The sequence below is a fragment of the Podarcis vaucheri genome, assembly GCF_965113315.1.
Source record: "Podarcis vaucheri genome assembly, chromosome: 4".
Taxonomy (NCBI): domain Eukaryota; kingdom Metazoa; phylum Chordata; class Lepidosauria; order Squamata; family Lacertidae; genus Podarcis; species Podarcis vaucheri.
Genome location: NC_138762.1, coordinates 7,033,785 through 7,058,613, shown reverse-complemented (window position 1 = coordinate 7,058,613; position 24,829 = coordinate 7,033,785). Strand labels below are relative to the sequence as shown.

Sequence of the window (24,829 nt, the reverse complement as noted above, 5' to 3'; positions counted from 1 at the left end):
GAGGGAGAAGCCTGGGAAGAGGAGGTGTCAGAAGCTGAAGGGGAAACAGAGCTTAGTGAGCTGGGAGACACTGTGGCAGAATGCAGTGCAGAATCAGAGGCAGAAGAGGAAGAAGGCGAGTGGGAGAGGAAGGTCGAGAGGCAGAGGTGAGTCAGGAGAAGGAGGAGCCACCGGTGGCTCCCTCTCCTTTTGCCAGAAGCCACCCTCCCTGCTTGTCTCTCAGAGCCAGGAGACCCCCTGCAATGCAGGAATCTCTGCTAGATCATCCAAGACAGATGGCCATCCAAAATAGGCTTATTTGATTTCTAAATAGATCACTGAATGCTCAGATTGGTTTCTAAGCAGTGGACAAATCAGAACAAATAGTGGCCTGGATTCACCTAACCAGCCCCATTGGCTGCAAAATGGGTCCTGCCCCCCATTCCTCCCCCTCTCCATGCCCCCATGAACACCTGGATTTTGGCTCTAGGGCATTGGGAGGGAACTCCCCAGAACAGCTCAGGAGGAGAGGAGAAAGTGGACCCTTCCATCAGGCAAACTGGAATGCTTGTGTAGGCAGAATGACTTGGAAAACACAAGGTGGAGAACCACGTATTTGCACAAAGACGAATACCCATAATTAAAACTTAGAATAACATAAGCATCCAGAATTAAAATATGCAGCAAAGCAGTCCTGTTGAAACAACTTCCCTGCGTGAGTGCCTGAGGGCCCTGCTCCTGCCACTCACCACCTGGCCCAGGGCGGGGCCTGACAGGCCTCATAAGGACGGTTGCTGCTGCTGCTGCTGCTGCTGCTGCTGCTGCTGCTGGCGAGGAGGACGCAATGTTCTTTTAAAATTGTTTTTTAAATTTTCTTTTTTCCCTTTTGATTACTTTTTTTGTAGGGGGTGGCATGGATGTTTGGTTGGGTTCAGGAATTTGATTTTTTTATATAAGGGTTTTATTTTGTTCTTAAGGGGAGGGGTCAGGGCTGCCAGGTAGTGGGTCCCAGCCCACAAAATAGCTGGGGCATGTTCCAAGGGGGGGGGGTGCACTGGGATAACCGATCTCAGTGATCATGGGTAGGAGGAGGAGGTATGTCAAGACCAGACCATGTCATTACAGAGGAGGCTGTTTTAGTCGTTGTTGGAGGACTATCCCTGTCCCTGGGTCTGGTCCTGACTGGACGGATACTAGAATCAGCAAGGGATACCCACATGACCTGAAGGTGCTGCTGTGCAATGCCAGGTCAATGATTCATAAAACCACTCCCATCCATGACTTGATCATGGATGGAGGACTTAACCTGGCATGGGTAACAGAGACTTGGTTGGATGAAGCAGATGGGCCTTCTTCGATTGCATGGAGCCCACTCAGCCCCGTGGTTTTCCATGGATCTGAGGGCAATGAAACAATCGCTGAGATGGCTAGAGCGCCGGTGGCGGATAACTCATTCTGAAGCTGACCGGAAACGGGTTAGGGTTCAATGTCGAGCCTACTAAGTGGCGGTAGCGACAGCGAAGAAGACTTTCTGCATCTGCAGAAAACAGCAGCAGGAGACTTTTTCAGGTGGTTTGCAATTTAGCGGAACCACCTGCTACAACGGGGCCCAGTATGGGCCACATGATCTCCTGCAATGATTTTGCAAAGTTTTTTGCAGACAAAGTCGCTCAGATTCAGGAAGAGGTAGACTCCACCATGGAGCAGGGCCGGGGCGGGAGAGTGCTAGTGTCCTGTCTAGTCAAGTTGCGTGGGATCAATTCCAATCTGTTACCTCCGAGGATGTGGACAGGCTGCTTGGACGAGTGAAACCAACCACCTGTGTCCTTGATCCTTGCCCATCGTGGCTTATAAAGCTAGCCGGGAAGGGTTGGGCGATGGGCTTTGCGAGGTGGTGAATGCTTCTCTCTGTGAGGGAGCCTTCCCAGACCCTCTGAAAGAGGCAGTTATCAAACAGCTTATTTAAAAACCATCTTTAGATGCTGCCAATATGGCTACCTATCGCCTAGTCTCAAATCTTCCATTCTTGGGCAAGGTGATTGAGCGAGTGGTTGCTGAACAACCATAACATACTTCTGGACCGTCTTGAGGAGCTGGGGGCACTGTCATACAGTGGTTCTGCTCCTTCCTCCTGGGCCGTATTCAGAAAGTGGTGGTGGGGAATGAGTGTTCAGACCCCTGGGCTCTCACTTGTGGGGTGCCTCAGGGTTCTGTCCTCTCCCCCATGCTTTTCAACATCTACATGCAGCTGCCGGGAGAGATCATCAGGGGGTTTGGGCTGGGTGCTCATCAGTATGCGGATGATACCCAGCTCTACCTCTCTTTCAAACCAGTGAAGGAGGTGAAGGTCCTGTGTGAGTGTCTGGAGGCGGTTGGAGGATGGATGGCGGCTAACAGATTGAGACTGAATCCTGACAAGACAGAAGTACTATTTTTGGGGGACAGGAGGTGGGCAGGTGTGGGGGACTCCCTGGTCCTGAATGGGGTAAGTGTGCCCCTGAAGGACCAGGTGCGCAGCCTAGGAGTCATTCTGGACTTGTGCCTCCATGGAGGCACAGGTCAATTGTGTGTCCAGGGCAGCTGTTTATTAGCTCCATCTGTTACGCAGGCTGAGACCCTCCCTGCCCGCAGACTGTCTCACCAGAGTGGTGCACGCTCTGGTTATCTCTCGCTTGGACTACTGCAATGCGCTCTATGTGGGCCTACTTTTGAAGGTGACCCGGAAACTACAACTAATCCAAAATGCGGCAGCTAGACTGGTGACTGGGAGTGACCGTTGAGACGATATAACACCCGTCTTGAAAGACCTACACTGGCTCCCAGTACGTTTCTGAGCACAATTCAAAGTGTTAGTGCTGACCGTTAAAGCTGTAAACAGCCTCAAAGGTCCAGTAAATCTGAGGGCACATCTCCACCTCCATTGTTCTGACCAGACACTGAGGTCCAGTGCTGAGGGACTTCTGGTGGTTCCCTCGCTGCAGAAGCCAAGTTATAGGGAACCAGGCAGAGGGCCTTGTCGGTAGTGGCACCCGCCCTGTGGAACGACCTCCCACCAGATGTCAAAGAGAAAAATAACTACCAAACTTTTAGAAGACATCTAAAGGCAGCCCTGTTTAGGGAAGCTTTTAATGTTTAATAGATTATTGTATTTTAGTGTTTTGTTGGAAGCCGCCCACAAAGACAAATACCCATAATTAAAATGCAGAATAAAATAAGCACCCATAATTACCCAATGCAATTCTGGGCTGCATCAATAGGAGTATAGCATCTAGATCAAGGGAAGTAATAGTGCCACTGTATACTGCTCTGGTCAGACCTCACCTGGGGTACTGTGTCCAGTTCTGGGCACCACAATTCAAGAAGGACACTGACAAACTGGAACGTGTCCAGAGGAGGGCAACCAAAATGGTCAAAGGCCTGGTAATGATGCCTTATGAGGAACGGCTAAGGGAGCTGGGCATGTTTAGCCTGGAGAAGAGGAGGTTAAGGGGTGATATGATAGCTATGTTCAAATATATAAAAGGATGTCACATAGAGGAGGGAGAAAGGTTGTTTTCTGCTGCTCCAGAGAAGCAGACACGGAGCAATGGATCCAAACTACAAGAAAGAAGATTCCACCTAAACATTAGGAAGAACTTCCTGACAGTAAGAGCTGTTTGACAGTGGAATTTGCTGCCAAGGAGTGTGGTGGAGTCTCCTTCTTTGCAGGTCTTTAAGCAGAGGCTTGACAACCATATGTCAGGAGTGCTCTGATGGTGTTTCCTGCTTGGCAGGGGGTTGGACTCGATGGCCCTTGTGGTCTCTTCCAACTCTATGATTCTATGAATTAAAATGTGCAGCAAAGCAATCCTATTGAAACAAAACCGCAATTAACAGGAAGGAAACAACAGAGCATTGTGTAACACAGTGTTTCCCAACCTTTTTTGGGCAAAGGCACACTTGTTTCATGAAAAAAATCTCGAGGCACACCACCATTACAGCCCCATGACGTCAGCACGCAGCGTCACGCCGGAAGGGACATGAATTGCTAGCAAATTACATAATCACCTCCTTGAGGGCTGGCTCATCTTCTCCGAAGGCAGAACCCCATTAATTAACAGCACAGACTCACACCATAGCCAAGACGAGGGGGGAAAACCTCAGTCATGCACATGTGGGGGCTAAATGAGGACGAAGACCGGGCAGAGAGCAGGGTTCAAATCACCCCACCTGGCCAGGAAAATCCCTGGGTGCTCCCTTGGGCCACTCGCCTGACCCACCTCGCAGGGCTGTTGTTGCGAGGATAACACGGGGAGAACCACGTGCGCCCCCGGGAGCTCCTTGGAGGAGAAAGCGGGCGATGAATGCAATGCACGAAATATATGAGAGGCGACCAGGTTTTGCAGGTGAGGGGCCCTCGCCAGCCTCCGCTTCCAACACCCGGCGCAACGACGCCGAAGTTTCCCCCCCGGGCTCGGCTCAGGGGGGGAAAGCGCTGCTCCCCCCTGGCTCCCCTTCGCCCTCCCGGCTCTCTCTGCCGCCCACTGGGGACCCGCCTCACCTGCCAAGTCCGGAGCGCCGGTGGAAGTTGCATGCATGCATGCAGGGCGCCGCGTTGCCATTGCATTGCACTGCACTCCATGCAACGCCTGCACGCACGCATTGCCTTGCACGCACGCCAAGGGGTCTCCCCGTGGTCCGATGCGTCCCCTCCGGCGCGGATGCAGCATTGCAAAAATAAAAAAAACCCGACGCAGCCCTACCTGGTGGGCAGTCTCCGCCTCCGCCGCTCCGCCTCCGCAGGGATCCCCGGGCTCCATCCTGCCGCCCGATCTCCGCGGGGGCACAGGCAGGCTGCGTGGGGTCTGCGCGGAAGAGCCCCTGCCCGCCCGGCCGCCGCCGCTGCGCTCATTCCATGGCCGGGAGAAGAGCGCTTCAAACAAAACGCCCGGCCCGCCAGGCCACACTGGGAAACGTAGTTCGCGCACCCCGCGCGGGCGCGGAGCCCAAGGGCGAGGGGACTACGGATCCCGGCAGCCCCCGCGCTGGGGACGGAGGGGGAGAGGCCGGGTGCAGGGATGGAGGGACGGGTGGGCGAGCGAGTGAGTGGCAGCCGCCAAGCCTTGGCCGAGAGCCAGGAAGGGCCTCCCTGGAGGAGGAGGAGGAGGGAGGCGCAGAGCAGGAGGGAGGGAGGGAACCCCAGGGGTCATCTAGTGACGGCACCCGAATCGAAAATTTGACTAAAAAAAAAAAAATCTTTCGAATTTTTTAATTTTTTCCGTGGCACACCAGGCAACATCTCGCGGCAAACTAGTGTGCCGCGGAACAGTGGTTGGGAAACACTGGTGTAACAGATCATATTTCTGCTGTCTCAGAGGAGGACATTTCTTTTTTTCTTTTAGGGTCCAGTGTGCTTTGAAGATGTTGCTGTTCGTTTCACGGACGAGGAGTGGGCGTTGCTGGATCCTGACCAGAGAGCTCTGCATAAGGACGTCATGGAGGAGAATCATGGGATCGTGGCCTCTCTTGGTAAGGCTCCCTGTGGGATCATCCTATCTGCCTGGAAATTCAAAAAATACCTCTATGGGACCAACCTCATATATTTTTACAGAGCTCAACAGCGCCCCCTATAACACCTGGGAACCTAACACCCCCACAATAAACAGTAAATTACAGTTTTTTCTTTGAACAATCTTCCTCAAATTATTCCTTTTTCTACCAGGATTGTGCTGGTCTGAACTCCCCAGGCCATCTTCAATGTCAGCTTCAGAATTGTTAGGAAAGATAAGTAGCTTCCGGTTTTTGTTTTCGCTCCTGTCAGTCTTGGGTTGACCAAAGAGATTCATCCCAGAGAAGAGCTAGACTTATTGAATCTCAGGTAGTAGTAGCAGTGATGAGGATGAGGATGATGATAGTAATAGTAATACAGTGGTACCTCGGTTTACAAACTTAATCTTTTCCGGAACAGGACAGTTCTTAAATCGAGGTACCACTGTAGTAATAATAATAATAATAATAATAATAATAATTTTTATTTCTACCTCCCATCTGGCTGGGTTGCCCCAGCCACTCTGGGCGGCTTCCAACACATATATCATTATGAAACATAAATAATAATATTCTGATGCCATATAAAAAGAACGTTAACTTAAAATGGCCGAAATTGTGGAAACCTTTTGTGAAAAGTGTATTTCTGAGGTTTGATGGCTTCTAACACCACTTTTGTGTGGAGTAATACCATAAAATTATATAGCAATGGAAAGATAATGAAGAAGAAGAATAAATAATAATTATAAATTTTATTTATATCCCGCCCTCCCCAGCCGAAGCCGGGCTCAGGGCGGCTAACAACAATAAAAAAGTACAAAAGTACAGCATAAACAACACTCTAAAATCATTCATTATAAAATTAATTAATTCTAGCCACTGGCAACCATTGGGCCAGAGCTCTGCGAAGATTGCCAAGGGAGTCAGAATGTAATGCAATGACTTTTATGAAGGAGTATTTATTAGAACAGCAATCATAAAGAAAAAAACGTGAAACCTTTGGTAACCTTTAGCTTTCATTATGGCCTTACAATGCCTTCCCATGAAGTGAACCAAGTTTTTAGTTCTGCAGCTGTAAGAATGTCAAACCAAGACTGAATTATTGCCTCTGTTGATTGGGCTTTATTGCTGGGTTGCCTCTGATTAACAAGTTTCTTTCATCAGCTGATTTCCGATTGGATTAAAGTTTGGGCTATTCCCAGACCATTCCGGGAGTGGAATGGGATCATCTTGAAAGCACCGTTTGCACACAGCAGCAACAGGACATGGAGCTGAATCCTGTTGAAATAAATAAATAAATATGCTTCAGTATCTGGGAAAAGATCACCTGCGGAACGCTTCAGTTTGGGCTCAAGCATTTCATTTATGTATTTGGGGGGCGTTTAAAGTTAAAGGGACCCCTGACTGCTAAGTCCAGTGGCGAACGACTCTTGGGTTGTGGCACTCATCTCGCTTTATTGGCCAAGGGAGCCGGTGTACAGCTTCCAGGTCATGTGGTCAGCATGACCAATCCTCTTCTGGCGAACCAGAGCAGCGCACGGAAATGCCGTTTTAAACCAACCAACTTGTTAGCAATCAACCAACCAACTTGTTAGCAATCAGGTAACACACTGACAAAAGTCAACCTAAGCATGTTGTGCTTCCTTTTTCTGCTTATTTGGCGATAATGTTTGATAGAATAATTGAACAAACTTTCTTGGATTGCATTTTTGATTAAATTATCTTCCCACTGATAAATAACTTTATAATATTACTCTAAAAGAAGTGGGGTTATGAGCCATCAAACCTCTGAAATACACTTTTCCCCCAACAGTTTTGGCCACTGTTGTTGTTGTTTAATCGCTTAGTCGTGTCCAACTCTTCGTGACCCCAGGGACCAGAGCACGCCAGGCACTTCTGTCTTCCACTGCCTCCCGCAGTTTGCTCAAACTCATGCTCGTAGCTTCGAGAACACTGTCCAACCATCTCGTCCTCTGTCATCCCCTTCTCCTTGTGCCCTCCATCTTTCCCAACATCAGGGTCTTTTCCAGGGAGTCTTCTCTTCTCATGAGGTGGCCAAAGTATTGGAGCCTCAGCTTCAGGGTCTGTCCTTCCAGTGAGCACTCAGGGCTGATTTCCTTAAGATTGGATAGGTTTGATCTTCTTGCAGTCCATGGGACTCTCAAGAGTCTCCTCCAGCAACATAATTCAAAAGCATCCATTCTTCGGTGATAAGCCTTCTTTATGCTCCAGCTCTCACTTCCATACATCACTACTGGGAAAACCAGAGCTTTAACTATATGGACCTTTGTTGGCAAGGTGATGTCTCTGCTTTTAAAGATACTATCTAAGTTGGTCATTGCTTTTCTCTCAAAAAGCAAGTGTCTTTAAATTTCGTGACTGCTGTCACCATCTGCAGTGATCATGGAGCCCAAGGAAATAAAATCTCTCACTGCCTCCATTTCTTCCCCTTTTATTTGCCAGGAGGTGGCCATGATCTTCGTTTTTTTGATGTTGAGCTTCAGACCATATTTTGCACTCTCCTCTTTCACCCTCATTAAAAGGTTCTTTAATTCCTCCTCACTTTCTGCCCTCAAGGTTGTGTCATCTGCATATCTGATATTTCTTCCGGCAATCTTAATTTTGGCTTGGGATTCATCCAGCCCAGCCTTTCGCATGATGAATTCTGCATATAAGTTAAATGAGCAGGGAGACAGTATACAGCCTTGGCGTACTCCTTTCCCAATTTTGAACCAATCAGTTGTTCCATATCCAGTTCTAACTGTAGCTTCTTGTCAGGAGACAGATGAGATGATCAGGCACTCCCATTTCTTTAAGAACTTGCCATAGTTTGCTGTGGTCAACACAGTCAAAGGCTTTTGCATAGTCAATGAGGCAGAAGTAGATGTCTTTCTAGAACTCTCTAGCTTTCTCTATAATCCAGCGCATGTTTGCAATTTGGTCTCTGGTTCCTCTGCCCCTTCGAAATCCAGCTTGCACTTCTGGGAGTTCTCGGTCCACATACTGCTTAAGCCTGCCTTATAGAATTTTAAGCGTAACCTTGCTTATGTGATTTGAGTGCAATTGTGCGGTAGTTGGAGCATTCTTTGGCACTGCCCTTCTTTGGGATTGGGATGTAGACTGATCTTCTCCAATCTTCTGGCCACTGCTGAGTTTTCCAAACTTGCTGACATATTGAGTGTAGCACCTTAACAGTATCATGTTTTAAAAATTTAAATAGTTCAGCTGGAATACCATCACTTCCACTGGCCTTGTTATTAGCAGTGCTTTCTAAGGCCCATTTGACTTCACTCTCCAGGATGTCTGGCTCCAGGTCAGCAACCATACTACCTGGGGTGTATGAGACATCCATATCTTTCTGGTATAATTCCTCTGTGTATTCTTGCCACCTCTTCTTGATGTCTTCTGCTTCTGTTAGGTCCTTACCACTTTTGTCCTTTATTATGGTAATCTGTGTACAAAGTGTTCCTTTCATATCTCCAATTTTCTTGAACAGATCTCTGCTTTTTCCCATTCTATTGTTTTCCTCTATTTCTTTGCATAGCTTCTCTGAGTTATTCAAGTCCCTTCGCCACGGCAAGGCAGTGATCTATGAAGGGGATTTTGATCACTACTGTGTATCAAAGAAAGCAACATTCAACAATTCATCAGAATCCAATAATAAATATGTTGGTTAATGACAAACAACACAGGTAATGAACACATACCCAATTTGATGTGCAGTGTAAATTAATAATGCTGAGTTTTTAAGTGAACAAATAAGAGCTTTACTGAGTTAAAATAAACTTCTTCATAAAAACATGGTTCCAAACAGTTTGACTGAGATTACATACTGACTCTGCTCACAACTGAGGCGGATTGACTCTGAAATCTTACAGAGAACACAGAGAAAATGGCTGCCAAGTCACATGTCAGAGTGACTCAACAGTCAGCAGTTAGGCCTGAATGACTTTAGTAGACCCAAATGATTGTGCATTCCCAGCACTTCCCAGCCTGTTTCCTGCTTCTGCTCTCATGTGTCTTTGTCATACGACACAACGCCTTTCAGTTCTTCTCCATTTATTCCGGAGGCTCTAATCCCTTTTTGTCTCCATTGCAGATTCTGATGAATCGGAAATCGAGAACAAAGGTGACTGTGAAAAAATCCCCAGAGAGGAGAAGCCACGTAAAAATTTGGAGTGTGGAGAAAGCTGCAGTGAGAGCTCCCATTACACTTACCATCAACAAAGCCTTATTGGAAATAAACTCTATCAGTGCATGGAATGTGGAAAAAGCTTCAGTCACAGCCAGAATCTTGCTTCCCATCAAAGAATTCATACAGGGGAGAAACCCTATCATTGTGTGGAATGTGGAAAGAGCTTCACTCATAGCTCCTCCCTCACTTATCATCAAAGGATTCATACAGGGGAGAAACCTTATCAGTGTGTGGAATGTGGAAAGAGCTTCTGTCACAGCCACAGTCTCACTTCCCATCAAAGAATTCATACAAGGGAGAAACCTTATCAGTGTGTGGAATGTGGAAAGAGCTTCACTGATAGCTCCTCCCTCACCTCCCATCAAAGGATTCATACAGGGGAGAAACCCTATCAGTGTGTGGTATGTGGAAAGAGCTTCAGTCAGAGCTCCCATCTCACTTCCCATCAAAGAATTCATACAGGGGAGAAACCTTATCAGTGTGTGGAATGTGGAAAGAGCTTCACTGATAGCTCCTCTCTCAGTTCCCATCAAAGGATTCATACAGGGGAGAAACCTTATCAGTGCATGAAATGTGGAAAGAGCTTCAGTCACAGCCACAATCTCACTTCCCATCAAAGAATTCATACAGGGGAGAAACCCTATCAGTGTGTGGAATGTGGAAAGAGCTTCAATCAGAGCTCCGCTCTCACTTCCCATAAAAGAATTCATACAGGGGAGAAACCTTATCAGTGTGTGGAATGTGGAAAGAGCTTCAGTCACAGCCACCATCTCACTTCCCATCAAAGAATTCATACAGTGACCAAACCCTATCAGTGTGTGGAATGTGGAAAGAGCTTCAGTCAGAGCTCCCATCTCAGTTCCCATCAAAGAATTCATACAGTGGGAAAACCCTATCAGTGTGTGGAATGTGGAAAGAGCTTCACTGATAGCTCCTTTCTCACTTCCCATCAAAGAATTCATATAGGGGCAAAACCATATCAGTGTGTGGAATGTGGAAAGAGCTTCAGAAACAGCCGCAATCTCACTTCCCATCAAAGAATTCATACAGGGGAGAAGCCCTATCAGTGTGTAGAATGTGGAAAGAGCTTCATTCAGAGCTCCTCTCTCACTTCCCATCAAAGAATTCATAAAGGGGAGAAACCCTATCAGTGTGTGGAATGTGGAAAGAGCTTCACTGATAGCTCCTCTCTCACTTCCCATCAAAGAATTCATACAGGGGCAAAACCCTATCAGTGTGTGGAATGTGGAAAGAGCTTCCGTCAGAGCTCCCATCTCACTTCCCATCAAAGAATTCATACAGGGGAGAAACCCTATCAGTGTGTGGAATGTGGAAAGAGCTTCAGTCAGACTTTCTCTCTCACTTCCCATCAAAAAATTCATACAGGGTTGAAACCCTATCAGTGTGTGGAATGTGGAAAGAGCTTCACTCATACCTCCTCTCTCACGACCCATCAAAGGATTCATACAGGGGAGAAACCTTATCAGTGTGTGGAATGTGGAAAGAGCTTCAGTCAGAGCTCCCATCTCACTACCCATCAAAGAATTCACACAGGGGAGAAACCTTATCAGTGTGTGGAATGTTGAAGTTACAGATAGGTAGCCGTGTTGGTCTGCCATAGTCAAAATAAAAAAAATCCTTCCTGTAGCACCTTAAAGACCAACTAAGTTAGTTCTTGGTATAAGCTTTCGTGTGCATGCACACTTCTTCAGATGTACACTTCTTCAGATCAGGTATCTGATGGAATGTTGAAGGAGCTTCAGTAACAGCCGGAATCTCACTTCCCATCAAAGAATCCATACAAAGGTGGGGAAAACCATTATACAGCTTTAGAATCCAGGCTTTGGCTAATTGACGTGTATGAAGATCAAAGTATTATGGGCCTTAATTTATGATGAGTCAAAAAAAGTGTGTGGCATAACCTTTCTAAAAAGACCCGAGGGATTTCTGTTAAGTATTGTTGGCAGGGACATCCCGAATGCCTTTAGAGAGGTATTTTTATATGCAACGGCCACAGCTCGGACTGGCATAACAAGCTACAAGAATTTGCTGAAATGGTTCAGTTGACAAATAGCCTGAGAGGCACTACAAAAGAAAAAAATATTTAAAAATGGGATAGATATATGTTCAAAAATACAGTAAAGTTTCGCTATCTATGCTAGCATTCAATTGACGTTGGAAAAGACTGAGTTGAGAAATAAGACCAAGGGTACATATTGATATAGGAATGTATTAGAAAAAATGTAAAGAAATATACAATAATAAGAGTACATTCATTTGTGAAAAAGGAATATATAACGGGATAGACAGGAAGTCCAAAGTGTTGGTACATATATGATTTTGGAATAATTTTTTGTCCTTTGTGTTTTTTTCTTTTAGCATATAAACTTTGTATACATGTTGAAAATTGGATTATGATAAGCCTTTTAGGTAACGTTATAATGTTTACCGATGTACCATAGGAACATTAATAAATAATTTTAAAAAGTACATCTAATGCCCTTTTAACATGTGATGTTTTGTGTTTTTATGTGGTGTTTTTATGTTGTAACCATCCTGAGGCCTTTGGGTGTAGGGAATAGGCTACAACCCTTAAAGGCCTGGGGGTCTTTGACCCATCCCCCAATAAAATATTTGAGGATGCCACCCCCCAGTTTTGGGTGTGTTTTTTCCCCCAAACACAACCTTTTATCCTTCTCTTAAAAAATAAAAAAATAAACTCACAAAGGTCATGAGGATAACAAAATACAAGAAAATACAAACGTGGACAGGTCCCATCTTTCCGGGCAAAACGCAAAAGTTTCTTTAAAAGAGGCTTTCCCAAACTTGGGTCCCCAGCATCTCCCGGACTACAGCTCCCATCATCCCTCCCTATTGGTCCTGCTAGCTAGGGATGATGGGAGCCGTAGTCCAAAACCAGCTGGAGACCCAAGTTTGCTTTAAAGGGAAAGTAGGCTGGCCCTGTGACACCCTCTGCTGGACAAAAGCACTGCCCCAGAATCTGAACCACCCCCAGTACTGCTAATTGAAATTTATAGAGCACAAAACAGAAGTTTGATCGGCACTTCAACCTCTAGTGAGCTTCTAGGCACTTTCTGCGCCACCTAGAGTACCCACAGAATTGTGGCTTCTACTGGCAACACACACAGGAGAACAAATGAAAGACAAACACAAGGGGCAGGAAAAAACCTGGAATGGGCCATACCAAATGGAGATCCGGTGTGAAGAGGTCACTTTCCCCACTGCTGAACAATGCCACAGGTAGAGGAGATGGAATGCTAGAAGTGTCTCCGGGGCAAGGGGAGCTGCTGGGAAACTGAACTATGGGCACAAAGTATTACTTTTTAAAAAAGTTGCTGCCTTTATAGGCATTGCCATTCAAATGGCATGCATGCATCATGTGATTGATTGTGCAAGGCGGGCCTTGCCTGGCCCCCCACCAATATTTTATTCAAGTCGGCAGCACTGCGTCATGTGGTTTCCAAATTAGATAAAAGACATGAATCTCCTTCCTTTGCACATGTTCCAGCTTGTCAATATCCTCATTTATTCTTTTTAAAATTTATTTGCGTTCATCTGAAGATTTTACAATATAAATATACAGGATGAAAGTCCTCTGTGATGTTTATGTGAGGAAGCTGGTAAAATGTGGGCTGAATGAGGTAACTGTTAGGTGGATTTGACTGACGGAACCCAAAGAGGACTCCTTCATGGTTCCTCCTCATCCTGGGGAAAAGTGACAAGAAGGGTGCTGCAGGGTCTTGATAAATGGCATGGATGAAGGAACTGAGGGGATGCTCATCACATTTGCAGACGAGACCAAACAGATCATAATGGTGTCCTCTCTCTTCTTCAGCAACAGACAGGGAGACACAGAACAGTGCAAAAGCACAGCAGAGCAGAAGAGATAAGACTGACTTCCGTTCTTACACTTTCCAAGCCTAGGAAAGTAAACAGGTTCATGTTCAAAATGAACTTTCTTAAACACCCTTTTTATTAGGTATCCCAAACCAAGCGCTGCCAAAAGAAAAATGGATATTATTTATGTATGGTACAACAGCGGCCAGAATCTTGATTGCACAGTATTGGAAGACGGAAGAAATACCATCAAAGGAACAATGGCCAGAAAAACTGATGAACTCTGCAGAGTTGGCTAAGCTAACAGATAAACTATGAGAGAAGGACAAAAAGGACTTCAAAAGAGTCTGGGAACCATTTACAGTCTATTTGCAGAAACAACAAAATGGACTGGATTCACTAGCAGGGTTTGAATAAACGTTCACAACTTTATTTCAGTAACAGATGCTTTAGAGAAATGATTTGTGAAATTGTTTTTATATAAGAAAAGCAGGATACAACAAATAAAGCTAAATAACTCAGCAGAGGGGAAGTTGAGGGAAGTCCAGAGGAGGGGAGGGAAAACAATGGTAAATAAGATGATTGAGATCTGTATTTTTATTTGTTATAAAATTCAATAAATATTCATTTTATTTTTAAAAAAGAAAGTAAACAGAGACATGTGACATACTAGCCACTTATCCAGCAATGGGAAGAGTGAATTGCTGACACAACACACATGATTGCAGGTGTTACAGAAATGACATGGGGTGGCAAATCTTTAAAGTCGTCACAATGTGTTCAATTCTGGGCATCACCGAAGGAGAAGGGATGTGTCTGCAAGCATTGGAGAGTGAATTTTAAGTTATGGTGGGGTGGGTGGGGTGGGGTGATGGGCTGAAATTCAGCCAAGCTTTGCTCTTTGGTAGAAAAAGATGGAAGGATTGGTTTTAAGAGTTTGGAATAGAGTGTTAAGAAGTGGGAGGTGAAAGCGGTGATGTTTTGAAGCAGAGCTGGCGATATCAAGCATTTGAGTGATTATCTGGGGATTTTCATCACTTTGTTATTCAAATCGGACTTCAAATAGGCTAAAGTCCAGCCAAAGTTTAAAGCACATACAAATTCATAATTAGGTGGAATGTGCCTTGACCAAACTTTTATTACTGGCTTTTGGTGGGAAAGTTGAGTTGTTGGGTTGTCTGAATGTTGAAGTTCTGATCTATTTAAAGTTTCAGATCTATAAGCCTGCTTCCTAAGCAAAAAGAAACAGGAAAGCATACATATCAGAAATGTCTTAGGACATCAAACTGGGAAAGTGGATTTTAAACTAACTGAAAAGGTTTTATGCCCTTGGGAATTTGGCCTCTTAAATCTACCCCTTCGCCTTCCTTGAGTCCCTGGTAGGACAAGCCAATCCTGGCTTTATTCAAATGGTAATTTAGTCAGGTGATGCAACACTTCAAATGGTATAATAGATTGCTGAATCCTGAACCCTGTACATGTACAGTGGCTACGTTAGTTTAAAAAAAGAAGAAAAGAAAAGAAAAAGTAGGTTTAAACCAAGAGGTGACAAAGCTATGCTCTGCACATGAAACTTGATTCAAATTTCTTTTTGTAAAATTGGGAGCCAATAAGGGAACTGCAGTGAGAAGTACCCCTTTTGTGTGTTTGTGTAAAATGGTTGGTTGCCCCAAAGGTTGTTTTGTTGTTGTTTAGTCGTTTAGTCGTGTCCGACTCTTCGTGACCCCATGGACCAGAGCACGCCAGGCACTTCTGTCCTCCACTGCCTCCCGCAGTTTGATCAAACTCATGCTAGTAGCTTCAAGAACACCATCCAACCATCTCATTCTCTGTCGTCCCCTTCTCCTTGTGCCCTCCATCTTTCCCAACATCAGGGTCTTTTCCAGGGAGTCCTCTCTTCTCATGAGGTGGCCAAAGTATTGGAGCCTCAGCTTCACGATCTGTCCTTCCAGTGAGCACTCAGGGCTGATTTCCTTCAGAATGGAGAGGTTTGATCTTCTTGCAGTCCATGGGACTCTCAAGAGTCTCCTCCAGCACCATAATTCAAAAGCATCAATTCTTCGGCGATCAGCCTTCTTTATGGTCCAGCTCTCACTTCCATACATCACTACTGGGAAAACCATGGCTTTTACTATACGGACCTTTGTTGGCAAGGTGATGTCTCTGCTTTTTAAGATGTTGTCTAGGTTTGCCATCGCCTTTCTCCCAAGGAGCAGGCGTCTTTTAATTTCGTGACTGCTGTCACCATCTGCACTGATCATGGAGCCCAAGAAAGTAAAATCTCCCACTGCCTCCATTTCTTCCCCATCTATTTGCCAGGAGGTGATGGGCCCAGTGGCCATGATCTTCGTTTTTTTGATGTTGAGCTTCAGACCATATTTTGCGCTCTCCTCTTTCACCCTCATTAAAAGGTTCTTTAATTCCTCTTCACTTTCTGCCATCAAGGTTGTGTCATCTGCATATCTGAGGTTGTTGATATTTCTTCCGGCAATCTTAATTCCGGCTTGGGATTCATCCAGCCCAGCCTTTCGCATGATGAATTCTGCATATAAGTTAAATAAGCAGGGAGACAATATACAGCCTTGCCGTACTCCTTTCCCAATTTGGAACCAGTTTCTGGATTTGGATCCAGTTCTAACTGTAGCTTCTTGTCCCACATAGAGATTTCGCAGGAGACAGATGAGGTGATCAGGCACTCCCATTTCTTTAAGAACTTGCCATAGTTTGCTGTGGTCAACACAGTCAAAGGCTTTTGCATAGTCAATGAAGCAGAAGTAGATGTCTTTCTGGAACTCTCTGGCTTTCTCCATAATCCAGCGCATGTTTGCAATTTGGTCTCTGGTTCCTCTGCCTCTTCTAAATCCAGCTTGCACTTCTGGGAGTTCTCGGTCCACATACTGCTTGAGCCTTCCTTGTAGAATTTTAAGCATAACCTTGCTAGCATGTGAAATGAGTGAAATTGTGCAGTAGTTGGAGCATTCTTTGGCACTGCCCTTCTTTGGGATTGGGATGTAGACTGATCTTCTCCAATCCTCTGGCCACTGCTGAGTTTTCCAAACTTGCTGGCATATTGAGTGTAGCACCTTAACAGCATCATCTTTTAAAATTTTAAACAGTTCAGCTGGAATACCATCACTTCCACTGGCCTTGTTATTTGCAGTGCTTTCTAAGGCCCATTTGACTTCACTCTCCAGGATGTCTGGCTCAAGGTCAGCAACCACACTACCTGGGGTGTACGAGACATCCATATCTTTCTGGTATAATTCCTCTGTGTATTCTTGCCACCTCTTCTTGATGTCTTCTGCTTCAGTTAGATCTTTACCACTTTTGTCCTTTATTATGGTAATCTTTGTACGAAATGTTCCTTTCATATTTCCGATTTTCTTGAACAGATCTCTGGTTCTTCCCATTCTGTTGCTTTCCTCTATTTCTTTGCATTGCTCGTTTAAGAAGGCCTTCTTGTCTCTCCTTGCTGTTCTTTGGAAATCTGCATTCAATTTCCTGTATCTTTCACTATCTCCCTCGCATTTTGCTTGCCTTCTCTCCTCCGCTATTTGTAAGGCCTCGTTGGACAGCCACTTTGCTTTCTTGCATTTCTTTTTCATTGGGATGGTTTTAGTTGCTGCCTCCTGTATAATGTTGCGAGCCTCCATCCATAGTTCTTCAGGCACTCTGTCCAGCAAATCTAAATCCTTAAACCTGTTCCTCACTTCCACTGTGTATTCATAAGGGATTTGGTTTAGATTGTATCTTACCTGTCCAGTGGTTTTTCCTACTTTCTTCAGTTTAAGCTTGAATTTTGCTATAAGGAGCTGATGATCTGAGCCACAGTCAGCTCCAGGTCTTGTTTTTGCTGACTGTATAGAGCTTCTCCATCTTTGGCTGCAGAGAATATAATCAATCTGATTTCGATGTTGCCCATCTGGGGATGTCCATGTGTAGAGTCGTCTCTTGTGTTGTTGGAAAAGCGTGTTTGTGATGACCAGCTTGTTCTCTTGACAGAACTCTATTAGCCTTTGCCCTGCTTCGTTTTGATCTCCGAGGCCAAACTTGCCAGTTGTTCCTTTTATCTCTTGATTCCCTACTTTAGCATTCCAATCCCCTATAATGAGCAGAACATCCTTCTTTGGTGTCACTTCGATAAGGTTTTGTAAGTCTTCATAGAACTGGTCAATTTCAGTTTCTTCAGCACCAGTAGTTGGTGCATAAACTTGGATTACTGTGATGTTAAAAGGTCTGCCTTGGATTCGTATCGAGATCATTCTATCATTTTTGAGACTGCATCCTAGTACAGCTTTCGCCACTCTTTTGTTGACTATGAGGGCCACTCCATTTCTCTTACGGGTTTCTTGCCCACAGTAGTAGATATGGTAGTCATCCGAACTGAATTCGCCCATTCCCGTCCATTTTAGCTCACTGATGCCCAGGATGTCAATATTTATTCTTGCCATCTCATTTTTGACCACATCCAACTTACCCAGGTTCATGGTTCTTACATTCCAGGTTCCTATGCAATATTTTTCTTTACAGCATTGGACTTTCCTTTCGCTTCCATGCATATCCACAACTGAGCATCCTTTCGGCTTTGGCCCAGCCGCTTCATCAGCTCTGGATCTACTTGTACTTGTCCTCCGCTCTTCCCCAGTAGCATGTTGGACACCTTCCGACCTGAGGGGCTCATCTTCCAGTGTCATAACTTTTATATGCCTGTTGTCTTTGTCCATGGAGTTTTCTTGGCAGGGATACTGGAGTGGCTTGCCGATTCCTACTCCAGGTGGATCACGTTTGGTCAAAACTCTCCACTATGACCTGTTCATCTTGTGTGCCCTGCTCGGCGTAGTTCATAGCTTCTCTGAGTTCTTCAAGCCCCTTCGCCACGGCAAGGCAGTGATCCATGAAGGGGGCCCCAAAGGTTGCTAAGGTCCAAATCTAACATGCAAGATTCTTTCCACAGGTAAATTTCAGAGTTCTCCCACTCTGAATTGTCTCTGAGTAGTTGTTTTTTTAATGGATTTTTATGAATTTTATCAGGTTTTGTTTTGTGTGTATATACCTATGCATTATAGCAGGGACGTCCAACTTCCAAGAGACGTTACTAACTCCCAGTAATAAAAACCTGCCAGTCATCTACCCATTGTCTTTGCCCAGAGTTGTTGAGCTTTTCTCAGGGAGCAGTGACCAGAGTTGTGGATCCACCAGTAGATCGCGACTGACCTGTTGCACATGCCTCCATTCTAGGAACAGCATTCCTGACGCAGAATTTCACAGGAAGTCCCTAAGATGATTCCCCTTTCAGACAGGATACCTGAACGTAAGCCAGCAGGGTCCTCCTCTCCGGCGGCCCCAGAACGGCCTCCACTGTCTGGTGCTTGGACACCTGAAGGGCGTGGAGGCCTCTCAGGGCAGCTGCCTGGCAGCTCTGCATCACCTGGAGCAAGAGGTCTTCTTCTGGCTCCAGCAAAAGTCATGCTGTCAGTTCCTCGCAACTGAGAGTCCTGGCAGCGGGGAGCAGGTCTGAGGGATCCTCTCCCTTATAGCTGTCAACTTTTCCCTTTTCTTGCGAGGAATCCTATTCGGAATAAGGGAATTTCCCTTCAAAAAACGGGAAATGTTGACAGCTATGCTCTCCCTACTCTTGTTTCCTCCAATACTCACCATTGCTGGATGAAGAAAGCCTGTGGCACATCTTCAAGAAGAGAAAAACAAGTAATAAATGAAATAAGAAGCGAAATAAGAAACTGAGAAAATAAGAATCTACTGTTTGCCTCGCCTTGTCCTCCGTCAACTGGCACCAACTGCTCTCTCCTCCACTCGCCTCACTACTAACCCAAAATGGCCGCCTGCAAGTCTGTGGTCCTTGTCACCATGGCAACCCCCCCTCACCTGGACCTGGGCCCACCTGGCTCCACCTATTGGGAGATGATCTATAATGAAATGGAAAAAAAAACCTTTGTTAAAAGATCAGAAGCATTTTTATTAGGTATTTTAGGGCAGGATTTACCAAAAGATAAGGAAAATCTATTCCTGTATGTGACAACAGCGGCCAGAATTTTACTAGCTCAAAGATGGAAAAGTGATGAAATACCAGCGAAAGAACACTGGCAAGAAAAGTTGATAGAATACGCTGTAGAGTAATAAAGTAATAATAATAATAATAATTTATTATTTGTACCCCGCCCATCTGGCTGGGTTTCCCCAGCCACTCTGGGCGGCTTCCATAGAAACCAAAAAACACTAAAATATCATACATTAAAAACTTCCCTGAAGTTTGGTTTGAAGTTTGAAGTGTGGTGGTTAAAGAGTAAACCTCCTTGCGCTTCGTGCCTGAGGGAGGGACTCCTAAGGGAAGTCAGTCAGGATGTCACAGTCCTTTGTTCTGTGAGTCGGCTTTCGATTTCAGTTGGAGTGTGTCAGAGTTATGCTTTGAGACGGAGAAGATGTCTGAATCTTCCGATGGTGTAATTTACTGCTTGTAAATAAAGCTATTAGATTTGAAGAAGCCGTGCCCGGACTATTTTTCACTCCCTATTCTACTTCACGACAGCAACGCCGCTGCATCTCTGCTGTTCCTGCCTTAGGTGAGGTTTTCCCAGAAGATTGCACTGAGAGCAAAGCAGAGTTTTGTACGCAGGGGAAACGCACTGGACAGGCAGAAGTTCAAGAGGTTATGGGAGCCAACGTTTTGGTTGCTAAGTGATGAGAAGGGAGTGCAAGGCGACGCTGTGCCAGCTGGATCTCCTGATGCCTTCGGAGCCCGGTTTGGCAGAAGAGTGAGTAGTCCTATGTAGTCCTGGCAGGAGATCCAGCTGGCACAGCGTCTCCTTGCACTCCCTTCTCATCACTTAGCAACCAAAACGTTGTGAAAGCAGACTCACAGAACAAAGGACTCCAGTTACAGATGGGTAGCCGTGTTGGTCTGCCATAGTCAAAATAAAAAAATTCCTTCCTGTAGCACCTTAAAGACCAACTAAGTTAGTTCTTGGTATGAGCTTTCATGTGCATGCACACTTCTTCAGATACACTTCCAGTATTATACCAAGAACTAACTTAGTTGGTCTTTAAGGTGCTACAGGAAGGAATTTTTTTAGAACAAAGGACTGTGACATCCTGACTTCCCATAGGAGTCCCTCCCTCAAGCACGAAGCACGAGGAGGTTAACTCTTTAACCACCACACTCTACACCCCCTCTTGCTTCGCGTCTGAGGGGAAACACATACCCACTGTTATCCCAAACCCAGACCTTCGCAGAACTCTCCATGCCTCTGGAAGGTTAGTGGTTTCGTAAAACCATCGGCGAGGTTCCTAGCTGAGGGACAGTACTTCAGCGTAACTAACCCCTCCTGAACACTCTGACACTGGCAAGAAAAGTTGATGGAATAGGCTGAAATGGCGAAGCTAACTCAGAGACTTAAAGATAAGGACAATAATGACTTTTTAAAAGATTGGGAACCTTTTAAGATGTATATACAGAAACAATGCATAGAAATGAACTCACTGGCAGGATTTGAGTAATGGAAAAATACAAACAGAAAATACAATTATGAGGTAAAAATGAGAAGAAGAGACAAATGTTATAACCTTTGTTTTAATATATAAGGAATACAAAATTATAAGCAAAAGAAACAGAGGTGTTATAAACCAGGAAGGGAAGTTGGGGGAAGTCGCATGGCGGGGGGGGGGGTGTGTTAATCCAAATTGTAAAATGTAATTTGAATGTTTGATTATGTTAAAATTTCTTTAATTAAGTTATTTTTTAAAAAAAGAAAAGAAAGAAAAGCAATGGCTCCTCTTACTTAAGGGCCCCACAGACCTCATGGGACACCAGAGCAGATTCCCTTGTTGCTTTTTTGAGTCGACCAGCAATGGGGGTTGCATTTCCTTATTTCCAGGAGGGCTGTTGCTAAAGCACATGACATGCTCTTCACACTTAGTTATCTATTAGGAACACAGGCACAAATTATTGTGTGTGTGTTTGTATTTGCAAACTACCCCAGTCTGAGCGGTGAGATTCCAGGGGTCCCAGGCGCTTCCCCATCTTCGGTTTCCTTGGAACGAAAGTCAGCGGAGACTGTGGCGTCTTTATGATATCTAGTTTTATTTACTCACATACACAACCGGAGTGTAGGACGGAGGGGCTCACAGCATCAACACACAAACAGATCTTGATTCTCTATTAGTCGCAGCTTTGGCTCCGGCACAGAGCAAGCTGGTTTCGGGGTTTCCCACAACTCTCTCTGGGTCTTGCTTTCCTACCTAGCAGCCAGGTGAGATGGGAGGGGGGAGGACAGCCCCCCCCCATTAGCTGCAGCTCTTGCAACCCAGCTCCTTCGTTGGGGATGCTGAGGAGGACACTCTATGGCCAGCAAAGGCCCTTGTCGTGCCAAGAAACTTGTCTGTGGGAATCGTGCATCCATAATGCTATGGAAAGGGTGAATGTCTTCTAGAATTCTCTGGTGTCACCAGAAGAGGAAGCCGTTCTTTTCAGTTAGGTCTGTTATCAACTGCAGAGGATGAGTAGCTTGGACTTTGTTTTGCGTGAAAGGTGGTTGCTGCTTGTAGTTATTCAACTGCAGTGTTTCATCGGCTGGTGTCTTGAGCAGCAACCTCTGGAAACGAAGGGCTAAAAACTGGCGCTGCTCTCCAAAATTATCTGGTCCCTTTTAACTTCATATTTCAGCTGGTTGACTAAAATTCCTTATTCTGGCTGCTGGTCCCTTATTTTCAAGGCTGCTGGTCCCTTATTTTCAAATCTGTAAGTTGACAGCTATGGCTTGATGTCACATTTTAACACAGTTTGCAGCACATCTGCAAAGAGAGGGACATGGGGACAGGTGAGTCCGTCCCTGAGCACCTGGCAAGGCTATTCCAAGAGTTTCCTCCTGGATTCCAAGTCCTACTACAGGGGAGGGACACCCCAGGCCTTGGGGGCTAATCCTGGCCTCCTTCAACCAGAATGCGGCTCCCCAGGCTAAGGAGATGGTCAATATCCAGTTCCTCTCCACCCTTTTAAAATTTAAATATCAAAACAGATCCCAACTTTCAGAGCATGTAAATCACAAGAGTGGAAAGACTGCTGCGCCACTCACAGAAATAGGACTACACTTCCTTCTCCCACCTTTAAAGTATACGTAAGGAACCTCAACTTCACTCTTCAAGCCAAAAGACAACACTTCCGCGTCCCCGGGTAAAACCCCTGGCCTTTCATTGGTAGAACTGCCACCACACTTGTGGCATTTACCTCAGCGGAACGCAAGGACTGACTGAGCGGGCGGCGAGATGCTTTCAGCCTTGGACACTTGGCGGGTTCTGAAAAGGCTGTGCAGGCCAGATTCATGACCCTGACAGGCTGGATTCGGCCCACGGGACATAGTTTGAGGATCCCTGGTCTACATTGACTGGCAGCTTCTCCCCAGAGTTTCAGGCAGGGATTTTGTCCAGCCCTTGTAGGAGATGTCAGGGGTTGACTCTGGGACATTCTGCATGCCAAGCAGATGCTCTAGGGCTCCCCATAGTTCACTAGCCTTTCAATGTTATGCTATTAGCAACCATGGAGATTCCACCTGCCTCTTTCAAAAGGAGAACACTCAACTGATCTATTTCAACAACAACAACAACAACAAAAATAATATTTATACCCTGCCCATCTGGCTGGGTTCCCCAGCCACTCTGGGCGGCTTCCAACAAAATATTAAAATACAATAGTCCATCAAATATTAAAAGCTTCCCCAAACATAACAGCAACCATCCATTTTCAGTTCATTGAATTGGCAATTAAGCATTTCTGGAAAGGGAAATGGCATACTTTTGTATATTAGTATAAAAAGCATGCATAGGAAAGTATTACTCATTTATGATGAGAATAGGATTTATTTATTTTGAACCTCGCTGGGTTCCTCCTTGGCAGCCAGTGCGATTGTTTCCGCAGGGCTAGAACTCAGGACCCGCTGCCTTGAGGGACATCTAAGAGCAGTTGGGCAGGGGAAAGGTCTCCCTTGGGAGGTGGTGGACTCTCCTTCCTTGGAGGTTTCTAAGCAGAGATTGGACGGCCATCTGCCATGGATGCTTTAGCGGAGATTCCTGCATTGCTGGGGGTTGGACTAGATGACCCTGGGATCCCCTCCTATCTCTCCCCTCCTGAATTCTAGGAGGAGCTTCCTTGCCTCCTGCAAAGCCCTTTTCCCTGCAAGCTCTTCCTCTGGTTCCACCCCCAAAAGGATATCTGGGCATGGGCGTAGCCAGGGGGGCAGCTGCCCCCTAAATCCATAAAAAATAATAGAAATCTGAGGTTCTGCCAAGCAAGAGAGGGCTGAGCTGGAAGGACTCGACATTGCAAGGGTTAAAGGGAACCGAGCTGCCTTCCTAGAGAGGCCAGGAAGCAAGGGGGGGCCAGGTCCTCCAGAGCCAAGGCCCCTCCCTCCCCAGTCCTTCCCTTGCTTTGGGGTCTCTCCTGCAAGGGCTGCCTCGCTGTTCCCTCCTGGGATCTGGTGAGTCTCCTCTCTCTGTCCCCAGAGGGTGCAGTGGGGAGACGGGGGGGGGGTCCCAGGGCTGCAGCAGGGGAGGGGGCCTGGGGGGCCTGATCCGGGAGGGGCCAGGTCTGCCACGCTCTCCTTCCTGGAGATCACAGGATCCCAAACTCATTTAGCCCTCCCCCCCTTTCTGAAAAAAATCTCCCTTCTTTAAACAAAGGAGTCCCTGGGACTTTAACTCTGTGTGACATCGCTCAGCCTCATTGCACAACAGAGGAAACATGTGCAAATGGTTTTCCAAAGCTGGACGAGGAGGTGGACAAGCCCCGCCCCCCCAAAAGGAAAACCCCACGTGGAGGAAGGAAGGAAGGAAAGGTGGGAGAGAAAGGCCAGGAACAAAAAGAGGGATCCCAGCCCCTAGTCTGGCTGCTGCATTGCGGACCAGTTTCCCAGTCGTCTCCCAGGGCAGCTCCCCACGGAGGCCACTGCAGCAATCCCCTCGCACCCAGAGCAGGGCATCCCAGGACCACATCCTCTCTGTCCCAAAGGGATTGTTGATGGCAAAGCAGCCGGAAATGGGCGCTGCTATTCACCGAACCTGCAGGAACCTTGGCATCAATGGCTGTGTGTGTGTTAAGCTATCTAACAGAATAATAATAATAACAATAATAATAATAGTAACAATAATAATTAATTACCCGCCTAAATTTCTAGGGAGATGTCTTTGGCCCTGCCCACTTGGCCCTCAAGGGGTTGGCCAGATACATACCTGGCCCTCAGAGCAAAGAAAAAGGGACCCCGCCCC

General features: G+C 46.0%; 2 protein-coding genes and 1 long non-coding RNA gene across 5 annotated transcripts in view; 2 read left to right on the top strand and 1 right to left on the bottom strand.

The window, feature by feature from the left end:
- Positions 1-11,286, top strand: part of LOC309531564 (uncharacterized protein) — a gene marked incomplete at its 3' end in the record, with an annotated part of 33,221 nt that extends 21,935 nt beyond the window's left edge. Inside the window, exon 6 of the mRNA XM_082221155.1 lies at positions 9,605-11,286. Coding sequence (XP_082077281.1) covers positions 9,605-11,286 — 1,682 coding nt within the window. The remainder of the gene's footprint in view (positions 1-9,604) is intronic.
- Positions 1-23,381, bottom strand: part of LOC309530615 — a 75,021-nt gene extending 51,640 nt beyond the window's left edge. The window contains exons 1-3 of one of the 2 annotated variants that reach the window (XR_014218772.1): positions 21,137-23,381; positions 19,214-19,656; positions 18,675-18,792 (exon numbers count right to left, since the gene is read on the bottom strand). This is a non-coding gene — a long non-coding RNA (uncharacterized lncRNA). Of the gene's footprint in view, positions 1-18,472; positions 18,793-19,213; positions 19,657-21,136 lie in introns of those variants that run through there. The other variant, XR_014218773.1, reaches the window with a different exon arrangement.
- LOC309530370 (uncharacterized protein) overlaps positions 1-24,829 on the top strand; it is a 34,777-nt gene that overhangs the window by 2,448 nt on the left and 7,500 nt on the right. Inside the window, exon 1 of one of the 2 annotated variants that reach the window (XM_082219288.1) lies at positions 23,951-24,042. The exons of the other annotated variant lie outside the window; for it this stretch is intronic. The gene's annotated coding sequence lies outside the window, so the exon portion shown is untranslated. Of the gene's footprint in view, positions 1-23,950; positions 24,043-24,829 lie in introns of those variants that run through there. 2 annotated transcript variants of the gene reach the window in all.